This window comes from Acinonyx jubatus, chromosome C2 (genome assembly GCF_027475565.1).
Source record: "Acinonyx jubatus isolate Ajub_Pintada_27869175 chromosome C2, VMU_Ajub_asm_v1.0, whole genome shotgun sequence".
NCBI lineage: Eukaryota > Metazoa > Chordata > Mammalia > Carnivora > Felidae > Acinonyx > Acinonyx jubatus.
In genome coordinates this window covers 79,677,143-79,697,102 of record NC_069384.1, presented here as the reverse complement: position 1 = coordinate 79,697,102, position 19,960 = coordinate 79,677,143, and the positions used below count along the sequence as shown (strand labels likewise).

The following is a 19,960-nucleotide window of genomic DNA, read 5'->3' as shown; positions in this document are numbered from 1 at the left end:
ATAATAACAAGACTACGTAGCATCATGCATTCAGTACCTGAATCTGTGCCAAGACGTGTCGTGGTTCCTTTATCTGTGTTTTCTATTTAAGTATCACACGATCCAGCCAAAAGGGATGAATCCCCATTTTGTAAATGAGAAAATTAAGAATCAGAAAGGTTTTACAGCTTACCCAGCATCACACACTAAGAGTAACAGGGTGGGTTTGAACTTCAGATCTGACTCCAAAGTAACAGCTGTTTAATCCTTCCATCTTATTCAGAATTCAGTTCCTTGTATGGTATCAGGAGTTTAACGTGTTACCTCCCTTAAATAATGCAGCTGCATTCTACTGAGGACGTTGGGGACATAATCCGAACAGGGGAGCGATGGGGAGATTTCTGGCGGCGATCGGCAGGCAGAGGAAGGAAACCTGCTTTACTTCCAATCCCACCCACACACCAAGGTAAACAGTGCCTGTGCACCAAAACACACTCTGCCTCCATTACTACTAGAAAAATCCAGATTTTGTGCAGATCACAAGTCCACCCACCCACCAGTGGCGTGTCTCGACTTTCTGTCCCCAGGACCCACTAATCATTTACAGCCTGTTGGCAGGTATTTTAACCAGGGGTCAAGGTGACTCTCCCCGGTTACACAACAGAAATACATAAACACTTTGTTTAATCAATTGTGTGTGCATGTGTGTGTATCTTCAGAAAGTCTGTATAAAATTCTCTGCTGGGACATACTGTAGCAAGGGATGGTTTCCACGTTTTAACAAGATGAGAGCCTTCACCGCAGCCCTGCTTCTCATCCCCTTCTTCACGCTGCAGAATTCCTGCGCTCTGCGTCCCACAGACTGCGATGCTACTGAGCCCTTGGCCAGGAAAGTGTTAGACCTGATCAATAAAGGACGGTGGAAAGGCTACCTTTTCCAGTTGCTGCGGGTCGCTGATGCCCATTTGGACAAAGTGGTGAGGAACTGCCTGTGGTAGAGCTGAGTTGGGAGACCAGGCCCCAGGGGCAAATGTGCTGTCGGGCCCCACGCTTACTGCCTTGCACAATGAAATGGCTCTGGGTAGGGTTTCTGGTTTCGTTTCTGCTGCTCCTCTACACTGTTGGGGTTTTTTTGGGGGGAGGGATGCCTTCAAACTAACATTTGCTATTAACATCTCCTTAATTATGAATCAGTCTGTAGGTACTTATAAGCATGTATGCTGAGCCAACTCAAACAGTAAGTACCAGGAGAGGCGAATTAGAATAAGGTGTCGGCAGGACCCTCAAGGAAATAATCATCAGCTCACGTACACACACAGGCAAACTGCGTTAAGACGGGACACATTCTAGCAATCAAGTGGTATAGACGCAGAAGTAACCTAATGGAAGGAGAGCTTTTAAAATTGGTTGGGAGAAGGATGTAGACAGGGAATGAGGAAGGAGAGTGTCAGGGAATAATTGAATGCAGCGGGAATGGAGTGTTCTGGAAGTTTTTTGTGGGCTTTGGAGCAGTTAACAGGTCGGAAGACTGACTGTAGGCTTACCGTGAAGCAAAGAGAGCCTACTGTTTTCACTTAATAAGATTATATGCTTGTTTGGAGTGGATCTGAGGCCTTGAAAGAGATTAACGGAAGGAGGGCTCTCTCCCCACCCCACCCCACCCCACCCCCAAAAAACCTACCCTTTGGTGAAACCACTGAAATCTAGGAGGACAGACTATGGGGCCCCACAGAAGCAGAGAAATTTCCACTTGTTGCTGGTATGAGAGGCACCACAGGTTGCAGAGAACAAGAGGGGTTTCAGGAATTTAGGGTCCAACCGGCAATTTAGTGACCGTGAGTCCTGTTCCAGGCTCTCTGTGACACATGCAGGCACAGGACAAATTGGCACAGTGCTGCCTCTGAGTGACGGCAAGAGGGTGTGGGGGTGGGTGAGGAAGGGGGGGGTGCGGTGTGCCTGGGGAGATGGACACAGGAGACATGAACTAGGAAGCCGTTTGTGCTCAGGAAAGAGGCAATGAGGACCAGCCCCAGGCAATGGAAATCAGAGCAGGGAGAATGAAGAAAAGACAGGAGACATTTCAAAGAAAGGCCGTTGAACACCTGGCTCCTGGAAAGTAAAAGCAAAGGAAAGAAATCAAGGTCACCCTCACATTTCTAAGCCAGGGACTACGGCAATAAGTCATTAATGACACCTCGGACAACAGGCAGGGGAAGTTGAGAGAGAGACAGCTTGTAGGAGAAGACAGTGTGTTTAAGCTTTGGGCAGGTTGAAATCAAGGCAAAACAATCCAAGTTCAGGAATAGAGCTGGGCAAGAGGACACAACTGCACATACAGATCGGAGGCTGTCATCACTTATAATTCTGGGCCTGCACCTTCAACACCTCCACCCAAACCCACACTGCTGCTCAGTGGTTGCTTTTTAAAGCTCGTGGGCAGAAGCAACATCATGACCAGTGAAAAAGAACATTTGGAAGTAACTCTTTGAAGCTATTTATTCAAAAGAAGTAGATCAAATGACACAAAGGTAGGACATCTGTGATGATTTGGAGAGAAGCAGGAATTCTCTTTAAGAAATAAAGAGATTGCGGGTCACCTGGGTGGCTCAGTCGGTTGAGCGTCCGACTTCAGCTCAGGTCATGATCTCGCGGTTCGTGAGTTCGAGTCCCGCGTCGGGCTCTGGGCTGATGGCTCAGAGCCTGGAACCTGCTTCGGATTTTGTGTCTCCCTCTCTCTCTGCCCCTTCCCTGCTCATGCTCTCTCTCTGTCTCTCAAAGATGAATAATGTTAAAAAATAAAGAGAAATAAAGAGATTGCTTTTATTGAAAAAGCACTAGGCTCCCACATGCTACTCACATGTTGTTCTTCTGGTATTCCTCAGGAATCTGCAGCTGTCTATTATTTAGTCTTAGATGTGAAAGAATCAGACTGCCCAGTCCTATCCAGGAAACACTGGGATGACTGTGACCCAGCTCTTTCTAAGCGTGTATCTGAGATTGTAAGTAAACAGGGTACTTTGAATTTGTATCATTCTAGACTTCTGTCTATTCTGTTTACTCAGGGCAGCAGCATGCCTGCGCTAACAGAGTGAACAAGGAAGGGCAGATCCTGCCTCTTGACTCGTGAAGACTATGTTGACCTTGAGTAAAGTCTCTTGAGAGTCATTCCTGGGATTCCCAGTTCAGGCTGAGTCACTGGAGATTGTGGTCCCTTGGGATAACATGCCCAGCTGTGAGACCTTGGGAAAATCACCTCAAGTGTCTAGACTTCTGCCTTCTCAGCTGTAAAATAACAGGAGGGGTTTGGGGTACCTGGACTTTAAGGGTTCAGGCCCTGAGAGTCCGTGTGTCTGAGAACATACGAACCTGTGACTGTGCCCTATGAAGACTGGCCTCGTTGGCAGGAATAGCCAGGGGGAGTAAGTGTAGTTGCCTTGAGGAACAGGGTCTCGTTCTCCATATTGCATGTGGGTACTCAGATGCCAGGTTCTCCGCCACAGGAAGAGAGCAAGAAGATGAATAAGCACATATATCAAATTTCAGTTCTAGAAAATAAGACGTTTACCTACCGAGGAGTTTTAGCACTGTTTTCCCTTGAAAATGTTTGGGATATGGCCATGATCTATTTAAACAGTTTCTCCCTGGCTCTCGTGAGGGTTTTGGATGTATATAGCACCCAGCCCACAGAAACAGACTAAGAAAATACAGGTTTTGAGAGAGGACTTGGTGAGAGAAAACCAAGGTGGATTCTCAGTGGATAGTAGGAGTATGTGACATCACTTTTTGTCCCCTCACATTCAACCCAACAAAGGCAGTGTGCGATGACATAATTCCCTCTTTCTTACAGGTGATCGGACAGTGTAAGGTAATAGCTACATATTTGAATGAATCTCAGGATCTTAGACTGAATGATTTTAACTGCACCACAAGTTCTGGTATGGTCATATGTTCAAATGCTAATTAATTTTAATTAATATAGAATTCAATCATACTGTGGTATTCACCATATAATACTAAGATGCGCATATCAGGAATGGCCCCTGCCCTCAGAAAATCAATTATTATTTGCTCTCTGTGGAAGGAAAAGCAGAGGGTTTTCTTCTGTTGTTGGTATACCTTCCTTTAAAGAAATTCAATATATAAGATTTTCAACATGATTCAATATACAAAAATTCAACAGTCAAGCAACCCCTTTAAGAGGTTACCTTGAAGAAAGGGTGATCTGTATCTTCTCTCTCTGGGCAAAAACTATGTTAATGATGCCTCTCCCTCCTGGGCGAGACAGGAGGAGTTTAGTGAAATATGAACACTTTGTGAGTGATGGAGAGGTGTCTGAATGGAGTCACAACAGAGACATAAGCATCAGAAGGATCTGGTTTTAAGTTCAGTCCTGCTGTTGATGGGCTGATTTGATCTTGAGCAAATTACTTTGTTTCTCCAACCCTCAATGTACCCATCTGTAAAATGGAAGCTATTGTTTTTCTTGCCAACGTGCTTATACATATGAAGTCCCAGTATTGACATTGCTATTTCCAACCCTCTGGTAATGGAAGGTTGCCATCTTCTTTCTCCAGTCTCTTCAGCACTGGCCAATACCAAAGACAGCCCTGTACTCTTTGACTTCTTTGAGGACACTCAGCCTTATAGAGACCAAGCCAACAAAGCCTTTGAGAAGTACAAAAGAGAGAATGGAGATTTTGCCTTTTTCAGAGTGGACCGAGTGGAGAGAGTTGCCAGAGCGGTGAGTGTCCCCTCACGTCAGCTAGCGTCTGAGGGCCCAGCTCCGGCCTGGCAGGCGCAGACCCAGCGGCCCTGGCCCTCTCCACTGGCCTCACGTGTCGCGCTACTTTCAAACTGAGGTCCCTGTGGCAGCCTCCATAGGCAAGAGATACCAAAGACACTGCTTTCCTGCGTTTTTTTTAATTTTTGGAGTTGTGGGGAGTATGAATAGCTACTGAGTGGAATGGAAGGAATGGAAAGAATATAGCACAATTACTAAAGGGAATGTCTTGGATCCTTATGCATTGGGAAGAGTTTCTAAGGGGAAAAGCAAGTTAGAGACAACACTTAGACTCTGAGCCCATTTATGTTAGATATATGGGTACATGTGCGACATATTTAGGAAAAGGCTACGAGAAACCCCTCAAATAGGTGGTAGTGGTACCTTTGGGAAGAAGAGATCGGGTACAGGAAAGGTGATTTTTCACTATGCTTGATTATGTCTATATTATTTGCCCTTTTCAATGAAACAGTATTTTTTGAGAGAGAGAGAGAGAGACTGAGAGAAAGAGAGAGAGAGAGAAAGCAAACCCATGCTTGCTCACACTTTAGCAGGGAAGGGGCAGAGGGAGAGGGGGAGAGAGAATCTTAAGCAGGCTCCACACCCAGCTTGGAGCTCAATCTCATGAGATCATGACCTGAGCCTGAAATCAAGAGTTGGACACCCAACCAACTGAGCCACTCAGGTGCCCCTTTAAAAATATATTTTATTGGGGCGCCTGGGTGGCTCAGTCGGTTAAGCGTCTGACTTCGACTCAGGTCATGATCTCACAGTTCGTGAGTTGGAGCCCTGCGTCAGGCTCTGTGCTGACAGCTCAGAGCCTGGAGCCTGCTTCGCATTCTGTGTCTCCCTCTCTCTCTGCCCCTTCCCTGCTCATGCTGTGTCTCTCTCTGTCTCAAAAATAAATAAACATTAAAAAAATTTTTTTAAATAAAAATATATTTTATTTGTGATAAATTTTTTTAAAGGCAGTGGTCATAAGAAAAATAGCACATGTTGGTGATTTGGAATCCCCACAGTGCTTTATAGCATATTGGATAGCAGGTATCTACCGCTTTTTTTTTTTCTTTTTTAATTTTTATGTTCCTGAAACTGCTTTGATCCAATTTGTTCTAGAGAGGAGGGAAAAGAACCAATTACTACGTGGACTTCTCTGTGAGGAACTGCTCCAGTAGCCTCCATTTTCCCAGGCACTATAATGTGAGTATAATAAATGTCTGTGAAATAGTAGGTAACATTTAGAGACCACCTACTATGTGCCAGGAACCTGTCCAAGTGCTTTACACATATGTTATTAACCCCCCAACCACTCAATAAGGTAGGTCTTATTTTTATCTCTGACTTAGAGATGGAGAAACTGAGGCACAGAGGAGTTGAGTGAATCATGAGACTGTGATTTTACAATATACACCACACTTAAACTTAACACTGAGGTTTTTTCTAACCCATTAGGATTAAAGACTTAGCTAAAACTAATAACCGGCTTATATTAAGAGCCTACACATCAGTGGGTGCCTGTGTTCTCTTCATCTCCTTTATTCCTCACAGTGGCCCCATGTGACAAATGTGGAGCTGAGGATCAGCAAAGTAAGTGTCTTGCCCAGTGTTCATAACCAAGCTGAGATTAGAATCCAGTTCTCCTAAGGCTCAATGCAGTGGGCTTTTTTCTCCTAATCACTTATAAATGGATACTCCTGTATCTGCTGAAATATCTTATTAATAATACTCAGCATTTGTGTGTAGTTTACATGCATACTATTGCTTCATTGGATCCCTGTAACAACCCTGCTGAGGAGAAGCAAATGCCTGCCTCCATGTCCTTGGGACAGAACAGCCTAGAAGTTTAACCACTTTTTTTTTTTTAAGTTTTTATTTATTTTTGACAGAGAGAGAGAGAGAGAGAGAGAGAGACAGAGCATGAGTGGGGGAGGGGCAGAGAGAGAGAAGGAGACACAGAATCCAAAGCAGGCTCCAGGCTCCGAGCTGTCAGCACAGAGCCTGATGCGGGGCTCGAACTCACAAACCGTGAGATCACGACTTGAGCCGAAGTCGGACACTCAATGGACTGAGCCACCCAGGCACCCCTAGAAGGTTAACCACTTAACCTCAGGGCACTTAGCTAGAAAATGTTAGGACATAGGATTTTAACAATGGCCTTCTGATTTCAAGGCCAGGATAATCCTGAGGTTTAACAACAGGCTCTCTAGGGTCAAAAGCAAGGAAGCATTCATTCATTAGTTCCTTTTCTGGCTGTTCAACATTCCTGCCTGAAGCAGTTCTAGAATCTTGCTTAGTGGCCACCAGAAAAGACACCTCCCTCTCCCACTCCCTTCTTCAACAAATCCTTAATAATCTTGGTGTGGGTGATGCCATGCAGAAACATGGCAGCTGGAAAAGAGGGGTCTCAATGTTAAGTGTTTTGCAGCATAATCTCATTTAATTAAGCCCTCCCACATCCCAAAGATAGTTAGTATTGTGCCCATTTTACAAAGACTGGATTTTAGAAATTTTAAGTAATTTGCCTGAACTCACACAACTAATAAATGGTGAAGCCAGAATTAACATAGGTCTGTCTGACTGCAAAACTATTCTCAGACCTCAGTGATTATCTGTCTCTTCTAGAAAAGCATTTCTTCTTGTCCTAGTCTACCTTTGACAGCTGGGTTTAGGAGACTCTGGGGCATAGGGGTGCAAGCCAGCGGTAGCCTCTGTGCTCCCAGTAAGGCCCGCAGATGGTTACTTTGACAGGGTCCCGCAAGCCATTTTCATACTGGTTCCTTCCTTTCCAATACTTTCCTTCAAGGGACTGGATAAAGTTGTATACAAATCCCTCTTCTACACCACTCTTAATTCTCTCTAGGCACAGGCAATTTGGGTCTTCGGTGCAGAAGGGTTGGCCTAAGGCAGGGCATCAATGATGTGGTTTCCTCACTGACCCCTGTGGGAAAGCTAAGGACTGGTCACCACTCAGGAAAGAAAACCACAGCAACTTGAAGTGAGACACTTTGGAACCTGCACTTTCTTCTAGGAAAGATTATTAAATAATTAGTGGAGAAATTTGATAATAGTACCCTGATTGTTCTAAAGCTCTTTTGCTTTCCCAAATGTCTGAAAGTTTGCAACTATAGCTGGGAACCTCCATACCAGCTGCACAGAAATAGAGACTCACACGAATACACTCATACACACCCTAACAGGCTTCTCTCTTCTTTATAGGCCTTTGGATTCTGCAGAGCAGATTTGTCCTATGATGTAGGAGTCTCAGACTTGGAAACCCCAAATGACATTGCCATAAACTGTGAAGTCTTCAACTTGGAGGTGGGTTGCCTAAGGAGTCCTTATCAGAAGCAGGCCAGACTAAGAAATATTTTCAGACACAGAGTGTATTTTGTTGTTATAGCTCTGGGGGTGGAGGGGAGAAAGAGAAAGAGAGAGGCAGAGAGGTGAGAGGTGGCTGAAAAGAAATACAGGGAGAATAGGTCCCTGGGGAAGGGGTACTATTGCTGGTATGACACAAAAAGCATAAAAAAATTCCAAGAACTGGGGAGAGGTAAGATTCGTAAAGTAAAAATCATAACCAATTCAGTCACCCTCTAATGAATATGAAAATGGCCCTTATAGTTAAGGCACCAGTGCTGAGACTTAATAATTTCTTGGGGCGCCTGGGTGGCTCAGTCGGTTAAGCGGCTGACTCCGGCTCAGGTCATGATCTCGCGGTCCGTGAGTTCGAGCCCCGCATCGGGCTCTGTGCTGACAGCTTGGAGCCTGGAGCCTGTTTCAGATTCTGTGTCTCCTTCTCTCTGACCCTCCCCCATTCATGCTCTGTCTCTCTCTGTCTCAAAAATAAATAAACGTAAAAAAAAAACCTTAAAAAAATAAATAAATATAAATAATTTCTAACTTTTATTATTAAGCATAGAGCCTAAGGGGAATGGATTAGCCTCAAACATATTATATAAAGATACATAAACTGAGGCACAAAGCAATATTTCACATCTGTGCCAGAAAGCTTTGTTCTATACCAAGGCATTCATTACAGTGCTTTTCATGTCAGCAAAAAACCTGAAAATAATCCAAATGTCCATATGCCAGACCAAAAAACAAAATGGGGGAGGGGCGTGACAGGTTTGTCACCGTGAACATGGCTCCACAGCTTTAAAAACAATTTTTTTTAATGTTTATTCTTTGAGAGAAAGATCACGAGCAGGGGAGGGGAAGAGAGAGGGAGACACAGAATCTGAAGCAGGCTCCAGGCTCCGAGCTGTCAGCACAGAGCCTGACGTGGGGCTCGACCTCATGAACTGTGAGATCATGACCTGAGCTAAAGTCAGATGCTTAACTGACTGAGCCATCCAGGCATCGCATCCACAGATTTTTTTTAAATTAAAATCTGAAGAAGGAGGAGAGGGAAGAGGTGAAGTACTCATCCTTTAAGACTAAGAGATGCTTGTACCATAAAGCCTCAGAACTCTGTTGAGGTTATTAAGTATAAGGCACTAGTTTTCCAAATGTTGATCTACAGATGAATACCATCTAGAATATAATTTCACCATTTTATGCTGAAATGCGAAAAATGGGGATAATAAATACTGTTTCCTAATACAACATTTATTCCATCTGAAGAACCACTCTTTACTCTGAGATTATCTTTCTGACTCTTGTGTTATCAAAATATTACTATTGTGAAATAATGATGACAGTAGATGATAGTCTTTGTATTTCAAGTGTCAACTTGGGGGATAAAAGCTTGAGAATACTGTTTTGCTATCCTATTTTTAAAAGTGGAATTGTGGAATACAAAAGTCTGCAGGCCCTAGGTCTAAATCAAGTTGTGCATCTAACTTCTTTTGTGTTCCATAATAATATTCACTTTTCTGTATCCTTTAATAGAATGGTAGAAACATCAGTGGCATACAACAGCATTTCAGCCATCCCCTCCACCCTGGGGGGCATGAGCATTCTCTTGCCGGCAAGCCTCCATTTAAGCCTGATGAATTTAGAGATCACCACCATCCCCACAAGCCACATGAACTTGGATGTCTTCCTCCTCTAGAAGACAAAAGTCAAACAGACAGACCACCATTTCAGGCAGAAGCCCCCCAAGTTTCACCTGTTCCAGAGTTAAAATGTCATCATCCCCATTTTGGCACCAATAGGACCCACGGACACCCTCATAATCATAGTTCCAGTAAGCACCATCCCCATGGACCCCCTCCTCATGGGCATCACCCCCATGGACACCATCCCCATGGACCCCCACCTCATGGGCATCACCCCCATGGACACCGTCCCCATGGACCCCCACCTCATGGACATCACCCCCATGGACACCATCCCCACGGACACCATCCCCACAGACACCCTCCTCATGGGCATCACCCCCATAGACATCACCCCCATGGACACCATCCCCATGGCCATGATTTCCTTGACCATGGACCTTGTGACCCACCACCGCATAGTGAGGATCCCCAAGATCACCATCACCACCGTCATGGCCCACCATCTAGGCACTCAGAACAAAGAAGTCCAGGTAAGAGACACTTTCACTTCCACTGGAGACAAATTGGATATATTTACCGACTCTCTCCACTAAAGAAAGGTGAAGTTCTTCCTCTTCCGGAAGCCAATTTTCCTAGCTTCTCATTGCCAGACCACAGCAATGCTCTAAACCCAAAGATTCAGCCCTTCCCTCAGTCAGCCTCTGAATCATGCCCAGGGGTATTCGAGAGTGAGTTTTCACAAGTCTTGAAGTTTTTTGCATATATGCTTCCAAAATCTGATTTCCTCGACGGGGAAAAATTAATGTTCTGAATTAGAACCATAAATAAAAAAAATATGACCAACAATGAATGTGAAATTCAAGTTATTTTAATCTCTCTTTCATACTCAGGGTGGGGCAAAATGTGGGTAGGGGAGGAGATAGCATGAGAAGAGAGAGACAAATGGAAAGGAAAGATCTCAGTGCTACAAGTCACTGGCCCCCAAATCCTTGTAGCAAATCTCCGATCCTCTTTCTTCCCTGGACTTAATTCTTTTAATTCTAGAGTCTTTCCTCTATGAGTACTTATGCTATAGCTGGCGTTATCATAAATTCAGGTGCACAAGAAACATCACTTTATTTTCAGAACAAAGTAATTTCCATTTCATGCCACCGTCCTAGTAGGCTAATTAGGAAATTTTAAAAAATGTTTATTTACTTTTGAGAGGGGTGGGGGAGGGGGAGAGAGAGAGAGAGAGAGAGAGAGAGAGAGAGAGAGAGAGAGAACACAGTGGGGGAGGGGCAGAGAGAGGGAGATACAGAATTTGAAACAGGCTCCAGGCTCTGAGCTGTCAGTGGAGAGCCTGACATGGAGCTTGAACTCACAAACCATGAGATCATGACCTGAGCCGAAGTCAGATACTTAACCAACAAAGCCACCCAGGCGCCCCAAAATATCACCTTATTTTCAGAACAAATTAATTTCCGTTTCAGTCTGCCATCCTAGTAGGCTAATAGGAAACTTAACCTCAGTCCTTCTTGGACTCCCCTGACCCCACTACTCTCCACACAAAGTCGTGCCACAGTTCTCGAATTTCATGTAGTGCCCAGGTGTTTGGGTGGTGGGCACAAGAAGGAGGTCTGATTCTTCATCATTGGTTCGCCAGTTCTCTCCTGCTGAGGAATTCCTCCTAGCCTGTTCCCATCCCTCTCTGGGTCTAGTTTATCTCATACTGCTGTATCAAACTGAGGATATAAGGGTCTCTGCAAGACTGCTAATGAACATGACTGCCAAGAGATACTGTATGGCTGTTCTCTCCCTGGAATCTTGCTGTCTTCCAGGTTGCATGCTCAGAAAGCAGGACAGAGGTGTTCTCTGCTTCAGGAATTCCAGGGCCCTCTGTTTTTCTCCTATCTTCTCCCCGGGCTAGGGAGGCTCTAGTTTCGGGTAACTTCTCTTTATTCATTTTGGTGCCAGAGGACTCTTGTTTTCCGCACTCAAGTCCTCTTTCTTTTCCTTTCTTCCCAACTCAGGACTCAAGCATTTAGACACAGGCTAGTAAGACTTCAGGCTTGGGGCGCCTGGGTGGCTCAGTTGGTTAAGCGTCCAACGCTTGATTTCAGCTCAGGTCATAATCTCATGGTTCGTGAGATCCAGCCAGCATCTGGCTCTGTGCTGACAGCATGGAGCCTGCTTGGGATTCTCTCTCTCCCTCTCTCTTTGCCCCTCTCCCCCTTAAAATAAATAAATAAACATTTAAAAAATAAACATATATTTTTTTAAAGGGCTCTCTTCCTGACTTACTGAAGCAGTTTCAGCTGTGTAGTAATGGCAGAAGGTAGATTGGTGTGTGTGTGTTGGGGCAGGATGTGTATAGTAATAAAACAAAAAACTAAGGCTGAAAGAAACATGGGTAAGTTCTTAGGTTGAGAAGAAGGAGGGGTCCACAAAGATGCTGAGGCTGGGAAAGTGAGGACATTTCTAATGGTGCACAATCCAGGAGTAGTTGGAATCAGAATTTGGAGTTGATCAGAAAGTTTCCTTAGGCTTGATGAGTAGACACCCATATCCAGCACATCAGAAACAAGAAGCAAGGTGACCACCCAGGTGCCTCAGTCAGTTGACTGACCAACTCTTGATATTGGCCCAGGTCATGATTTCACAGTTTGTGGGATCGAGCCCCGTGTTGTCCCCTTATCCAGCTGTGTGTTGGGCTATGCTCAGCCAGTGTGGAGCCTGCTTGGGATTCTCTCCCTCCCTCTCTCTGCCCCTTTTCTGCCCACGCACTCACTCTCTCTCAAAATAAATAAACTTTAAAAAAAGAAATAGCAGGGCGTCTGGGTGGCACGGTCCGTTGTGTGTCCTACTTTGGCTCGGGTCATGCTCTCGCAGTTCATGAGTTCGAGCCCCGCGTTGGGCACCGCACTCACAGCTCAGAGCCTGGAGCCTGCTTCAGATCCTGTGTCTCCCTCTCTCTCTGCCCCTCCCCTGCTTGCACTCTGTCTCCCTCTCTCTCTCAAAAATAAACATTAAAAATTTTTAAAAAAACAAGCCAGGATAGGGGACACAGGACTTCACTCAATTCATCTCTTCTTCTGCTTCTCTCCTGTCTCCTCCACCCTTGGGAGCATTCTTCTTTCCGAAACCAATGCAACTGAATGGAGACCTGACCAGAAACCAGATAGGATGCTCATATTTTATTTTAAGTTTTGCCAGTGTCCTGGTATGAGACTTATCCCCATGCGCATGGGCTCCTCAGACATGCCATGTGATTGGTAGCAACATGCTTTTTGGCAGCTAGAAATCTTGCAAAGAAACTATTGAAAGGTATCTGTGCATTGTATTCACTGTTGCATTGTTGTCCCATGTAGTGACCTTCAGAAACAGCTTTGGGAAAGTCATTTGGGGCAGGGAATAACAGATGTGGTTGGTGTTTTCTCCTCCTCCTTCACTGCTTTCTGTTCTGCTTTGTAATACAGCATTGTGCAATCACCTGGAAATGTGTTCTGTGCTCCCACGTGCTTCCTGAATGCAAACAAGCGGGCCAATAACCTCAGTGTTGCAATGTTTTAGCCTGAAATCTGCTTGGATAACCAACCCAACAGAGCCATTTGTCCTTTGGAAATAGGGCAGATAGTATAGGAAAGCAGGAGTTCACCAGGACCCAGAGTGCTGAGGCAGAGAGAGGAAAGCACAGGGGAGATAAAGGGTGGAGAATAGCTAAAATCACCCTTCAAGTTGGCGCTGGATCTTGGTGAAACCATCCCTCAGCTCCTGGAGGGAGACTGCTAAATCATGAAATTAATTGCTGTGCTTTTCCTTTGCTCTAGGCTGCTACCTAGCTTAACCGAGGAGTCCTCACAAGAAATCGATTGCAATGATGAAGACCTATTCAAGGCTGTGGACACTGCTCTGAAGAAATATAACAGTAGAAACCAAAGTGGCAACCAGTTTGTGTTGTACCGTGTAACCGAGGTCACCAGGACGGTGAGTAAGCTGTGCCTTACCTTGAGATCATTTGAGATTTGTGCTGTCACTTGGAGCCCAGCCCCTTTCCCCCACACCACACACACACACACACACACACACCAACAATCGCCAAAGAACTGACAAGCAGAGGTAGAAGCTTACGACTCTTTGGCCCGGGAGTGCAGGGCAGGGTATGACTCGTCCTGGGCCACCAAGCTTGGGTTCCTGGGTGATCAGAGAAGCAGCATGCTCAGGTGAAAGGAAACAAAGGTAAATGGAGTCATTTGAAAGAAACTATGCAGACTAGGAGAATCCAGGAACTCAGTCGGATTGCAGCAAAAGAACTTCCTAAATGACTAGCTCTAGATTAAAATATAAAGACCTCCAGGGACACCAGGGTGGCTCAGTCCATTAAGTGTCCAACTTCAGCTCAGGTCATGATCTCACCATTTGTGGGTTCGAGCCCCGCATTGGGTTCTGTGCCGACAGCTCAGAGCCTGAAGCCTGCTTCGGATTCTGTGTCTCCCCTCTCTGCCTCTCTGCCTCTCACACTCTGTTTCTCTCTCTCTCAAAAAAAATAAACATTAAAAAAAATTTTTTTTAAAGATTTAAATAAAGACCTCCAGACCTCAGGTGGGGAGGGGGTGCTTAAGGGGAGATGTATAACAAATACCATATGATCTCATTATACGTGGAATCTAAAAAGGTCTAACTCACCAAAGCAGAAAGCAGAAGGGTAGTTACCAGAGGCTGCGAGGTGGGCACAATGGAGGATGCTGGTCAGAGGGTAGAGTTTTCGGTTATAAGATGAACAAGTCCTGGGGATCTCATGTACATCATGGTGCTTATAGTTAATAACACTGTAATGCATACTTGAAATTTGCTAGAAGACTAGATTTTAAGTGTTCTCACCATACGTATATACACACAAAAGGTGAACTACTTCAGATGATGTATATGTTAATCAGCTTGTTTGTAGCACTTTACAACATGTGTGTATGTGTGTGTTTGTGTGTGTATATATACATATATATATATATATAATCACATTGCACACTTGAAATATATGTAATTTTTATTTGTCAACTATACCTCAATAAAGCTAGAGGGAAGGGGAGTTATACCTAAGAGGAGGCAGAAATGAGATTAACATGCATTAGGCCAAATATCTACCATGAAGTCTGTATGGCTGAATGCGTCAAGGGTAACAGCAATGTTCTAGGTGTTTTCTAATATTTTTTATAACACATTGGTGCACTCAGGTTGAAGACGAATCTTGACAGTGTTATGATTTAAAAAAATACAGATCTTTCAATAATTTGTCTAAATGAATTTCACTATAAAACTCTGTGCCTGTGATAGTTATGTAACTGTTTACTTTGGCAGAGGGGGGAAAGCTAGTCATTTGACATGATCAGGATAAAGAAAAAAGCCCAGTGGACAGAATTTCTTTTTTTTTCCTGAAAGTAAATTTGAGCCATTCTGGTTCACAAACTAGTGTAATGCTGTAGATATGTGGTCCTGGCACTCTCAAGCAGCAGTTGATTAGTGCTATCTTCATTGGCTGACATCCACGGCAAATGTGGGTTTTTTTGTTCTAAAATGTCCATAGAGGGACGCCTGGGTGGCTCATTCACTTGAGACTTCCACTCTTGATTTCAGCTCAGGTTATGATCCCAGGGTGTGACTGAGCCCTGCATTGGGATCTGTGCTGAGTGTGGAGCTTGCTTAAGATTCTTTCTCTCTCCCTCTGCCCTTCCCCTCTTTCTCTCTCATAAATAAATAAATAAATAAGCAGCCTATAGAATCCTGCTTTACTTTGCCATGTGAGGACTATCTATATACCACAACAGCCTACATCTTTTTTTTTTTAATTTTTGCTTAATGTTTATTTATTTTTGAGAGAGAGAGAGAAAGAGTGCAAGCTAGAGAGGCGCAGAGAGAGAGGGAGACACAGAATCTGAAGCAGGCTTCAGGCTCCGAGCTATCAGCACAGAGCCCGACGCGGGGCTCGAACTCACAAACCACAAGATCATGACCTGAGCCTAAGTCTCGGTCACTTAACCAACTGAGCCACCCAGGTGCCCCCCGCCTACTTCTTTATCAAAATCTGAGATCTGGAAGGAACTTTGGAGACTATCCTCTTTGACTCAATCATCCCAGATGCACCTAACATGACTCCAGCAGGCTCTGAGAGTCAGGAGACTTGGGATCTGGGGCTGGCTCTGCCTTTCCAAGGTGTGGGGGCTGCCTCAGCCATGCCCATCTACTCAGGGCCTCCTTTCTCTCACCTGCAAAGTGTAGGGTTGGACAAAATCACCTCTCCGTTCCCTTGCCGCCTGAGATGTCAGGACTTTACATCTGGAAAGCTCTCATCTAACTCAACACCTTTGCACTTTTTTCTTCTCTTTTCTTTTCTTTTCTTTTCTTTTCTTTTCTTTTTTCTTTTCTTTTCTCTTCTCTTCTCTTTTTTCTTTTCTTTTCTTTTTTATTGAAGTATAGTTGACACAACATTACACTAGTTTCAGGTGTACAATATAGTGATAAGTCTACACATTATGCCGTCCATGTTACACATTATTATGTATGACTACCATCTGTCACCATACAACGCTATGACAATATCATTGACTGTATTCCCTATGCTGTGCCTTTCATCCCTGTAACTTATTCATTCCATAACGGGAAGCCCGTATCTTCCATCCCGTTCACCTGTATTGCACAACCTCCTCAGCTCCTCCCCTATAGCAACCATTGGTTTGTTCTCCGTATTTATGATCTGTTTCTGCTTTATGTTTGTTTATTTGTCTCAGTTTTTAAATTCCACATTTAAGTGAAATCATATGGTATTGTCTTTCCCTATCTGACTTATTTCACTTAGCATATCACCCTCTAGCTCCATCCATGATCTCAATCTTTTGTATGGCTGAGTAATATTCCATTATATATATGCCAAATCTTTATCCAGTCATCTATCAATGGATGCTTAGCTATTGTAAATAATGCTGTATGAAACGTATAGATGTGTATATCTTTTCACATTAGTGTTTTGGGATTTTTTGGGTAAATACCTGGTAGTGAATTGCTGGATCATATGGTATTTCTATTTTTACTTTTTTAAGGAAACTCCATACTGTTGTCTAGAGTGGTTGCACCAATCGACATTCCCACTGACAGTGCAAGGGATTCCTTTTTCTCTACATTCTCATCAACACTTATGATTTCTTATCTTTTTGATTCTATCTATTCTGACCGGTGTAAAACAATATATCTCATTGTGGTTTTGACTTGGATTTCCCTGATGATGAGTGATGTTGAGCACCTTTTCATGTGTCTTTTGGCCATCCGTTATATTGTCTCCAGAAAAATGTCTATTCAGGTCCTCTGCTCATTTTTTAATTGGGTTATTTCTTTTTTGTTTTTTTCTTCTGGTGTTGGGTTGTATCAGTTCTTTATATATTTTGTATACTAACCCTTTATCAGATATGTTGTTTGCAAATATCTTCTCCCATTCAGGAGGTTGCCTTTCCATTTTGATGATGACTTCCTTCACTGTGCAGAAGCTTCTTAGTTTGGTGTATCCCCAGCGGTTTACTTCTGCTTTTGTTGCCCTTTCCTGAGAATGTGAGAGAAAGGGCAATGTCAGAGGAATTACTGCCTATGTTTTCTTCTAGGAGTTTTATGTTTTCAGGCCTCACAGGTCTTTAAAGCACCTTCACTTTAGAGGTTTTATCTATTGTGGTGTCTGGGTGGCTCAGTCGATTAAGCGTCCCACTTGGGCTCATGTCATGTTCTCACGGTCCATGAGTTCAAGCCCCGCGTCAGGCTCTGTGCTGACAGCTCGGAGCCTGGAGCCTGCTTCAGATTCTGTGTCTCCCTCTCTCTCTGACCCTCCCCCATTCATGCTCTATCTCTCTCTGTCTCAAAAATAAATAAACATTAAAAATAAATAAATAAATAAAGGGTTTATCTATTATCTCATGACATGCCAGAAAAAAAATAAAGCAAATAAAAATACTAAAGTTACCAAAAATTAACGCACCATTCAGAGATAACCATTAACATTTTTTTTGAAAATGAAAAAAGGCCTCTTGTTTTCTTGGTGTAAAAGAAATATATGTTTACTTTTTAACAAGACAACTCATAAACGTTTGTTTAGAAAACAAAGTGAGACAGGGGTACCTGGGTGGCTCAGTTGGTTAAGCATCCGACTTCAACTCAGGTCATGATCTCCTGGTTTGTGAGTTTGAGCCCCACATTGGGCTCCGTGCTGACAGCTCACAGCCTGGAGCCTGCTTCAGATTCTGTGTCTACTCCTCTCTCTGTCCCTCCTATGCTTGTGCTCTGTCTCTCTCTCTCTCTCAATAATAAATAAATGTTTAAAAAAAGTTAAAAAAAAAAAAGAAAACAAAGTGAGACAGCTGTACCTGCACCACTGAAAGACAAGTATTTTAACAGCTTTGCTTTATAACTTTCCAGACTTCTAAAAGTCCTATGTATACCTATAAATTGGTTTCCACAAAAATGGGCTAATACTATGGATAATCTTGTAACTTACAAATACATATTTGTAAATATATTATGAACATTCTTCCAAGTAAATATTTATAACTTTCAGTGTTTTTAATAAATGTTTTGTTCTTGTTGAGTTAAATCAAGATCGAATATTCATATCTGCATTGGGTCCCACACAAAGTATTTGCTGGAGCATTTGGATGAACCCTATGTGTCTTTGGTTGCTTTTTTTCAGGATGACCCTGAGACATTTTATTCCTTCAAGTACCAAATCAGGGAGGGAGACTGTTCTGTTCAAAGTGACAAAACATGGCAGGATTGTGACTACAAAGAATCTGCACAAGCTGTAAGTAGGTTGGTTGATGGTTCCCGAGCCCCCAGTTTTCTCCACCAAGACTGTCAGATTTTTCTATTTTTAGAGCTAGAGATGTTAGTATTGTTAAGCCTCTTTGTAAGGAATGCATGTAAACCCTCCAATGTGTACAAAAGTCAGATGCTTGGTGTCTGCGTTCCCATTCTCTGTATCAGAGCATGGAGAGGCCAGCAGTTAAACAAAGAGAAAGCCCTCCATGAGAAGGGCACTCTAATGACCAATTAGGACAGTGGGCCAGTCCCCAGAGACACAACAGACCAACATTTGGGCCAAGATCGAGGGCTGGTGAGGGGAGATCACGGGTGCTTTACTTGCATATGCCTGAGTGTAAATCGTCCTCTGTGTCCAACTAGTTGACCACTCAGAACTGGTGTTCTGCCTCGTAAAGGGCAGCTAGCATTGCCTGCATCAGGTTGTTGGAGCATGAAATGAGATATAGTATGCAAAGAACCTTCTTTAATAGCCATGGCTATCTTCACCAAATGCCGAAGTGCCTGGCACAGCACGGCTTGATCGTTTGACCTTAATGACGGGGGAGTACGGACAGTGCCCAGAAGCAAGCCGTTCTCTCCACAGTCCCAGGATTCACCCCTTCATGTCACAACACTGGCGTCCTGCACATCGTTTCAATGCTGAAATTGAAAGGGAAATCAAGAGGAGAGCTTAGGCTGGTTCTAAGGCACTGTATACATTTTGGTGAAAAGGAAACGTACTTCAAAACCTTGCCTTTATCCTGCCTCTCCTCCAACGTCTCGTGATTTCAGTGGCTTGTAAAAATAAATAAATAAATAAATAAATAAATAAATAAATAAATAATTGTTAGGCTACAAAAGCTCTCCTTCTTGTGCCTCAAAACTCGTTAGAAAATTTTGGGGGGCAAGTTTAAAAAAAAAAGGAAAGTCATATTGAGCCATAGTACTAGGTGTACTTCTCCATTTGAAAGATGAAGATAAGTGGTCTCTCTCTCTCTCTCTCTCTTTTTTTTTTCTTTTCTTTTTAGGCCACAGGAGAATGCTCCGCAACCGTCGGGAAGAGAGGGAATACAAAATTCTCCGTGGCTACGCAGACCTGCCAGATTACTCCAGGTAGCTGGCTCTCCCTGGGGGGTGCTAGCGGGGGGGGGGGGGGGGGGGGGTGGGGGGGGGTGGGGGGGGGGTAGGAAATGAACCCTGTCAGTGTGGTGCCAGGAGCACAGCCTAGAAGAAGCCCCCCCCCTGGTGGGTGGTGGCAGCCTTGGGGGTGGGGCGGGGCCAGGGAGCTGCAGAGTCCAAGGTCAGGGGCAGGATCAGGCCAGTCATCCCCTCAGCACATCCTGACTCCCCTCCCGACTGCAGCATTGTATCCTCTGTGTGCAAAGGCTCT

General features: G+C 44.0%; 2 protein-coding genes across 5 annotated transcripts in view; both read left to right on the top strand.

The window, feature by feature from the left end:
* Window positions 1-669: 669 nt before the first annotated feature.
* Window positions 670-10,608, top strand: HRG (histidine rich glycoprotein). Of its 2 annotated transcripts, none has more exons than XM_015064337.3 (7): window positions 670-956; window positions 2,862-2,978; window positions 3,827-3,914; window positions 4,554-4,720; window positions 5,876-5,959; window positions 7,976-8,077; window positions 9,650-10,608. In XM_015064337.3, exons 1-7 carry the CDS (start codon window positions 681-683, stop codon window positions 10,571-10,573), a joined length of 1,758 nt encoding a protein of 585 aa, XP_014919823.2. In that variant the 5' UTR covers window positions 670-680; the 3' UTR covers window positions 10,574-10,608. The 2 variants fall into 2 exon arrangements, with proteins under 2 accessions (XP_014919823.2, XP_053077067.1); XM_053221092.1 differs by having other exon boundaries at window positions 934-1,060.
* A 2,708-nt stretch (window positions 10,609-13,316) lies between these two features.
* The window catches only part of KNG1 (kininogen 1), a 28,614-nt gene continuing 21,970 nt past the window's right edge, over window positions 13,317-19,960 (top strand). The window contains exons 1-3 of one of the 3 annotated variants that reach the window (XM_053221089.1): window positions 13,317-13,728; window positions 18,461-18,571; window positions 19,599-19,683. In XM_053221089.1, coding sequence (XP_053077064.1) covers window positions 13,537-13,728; window positions 18,461-18,571; window positions 19,599-19,683 — 388 coding nt within the window. In that variant the 5' untranslated portion in view covers window positions 13,317-13,536. The remainder of the gene's footprint in view (window positions 13,729-18,460; window positions 18,572-19,598; window positions 19,684-19,960) is intronic. The other 2 variants (XM_027061229.2, XM_027061227.2) reach the window with 2 other exon arrangements.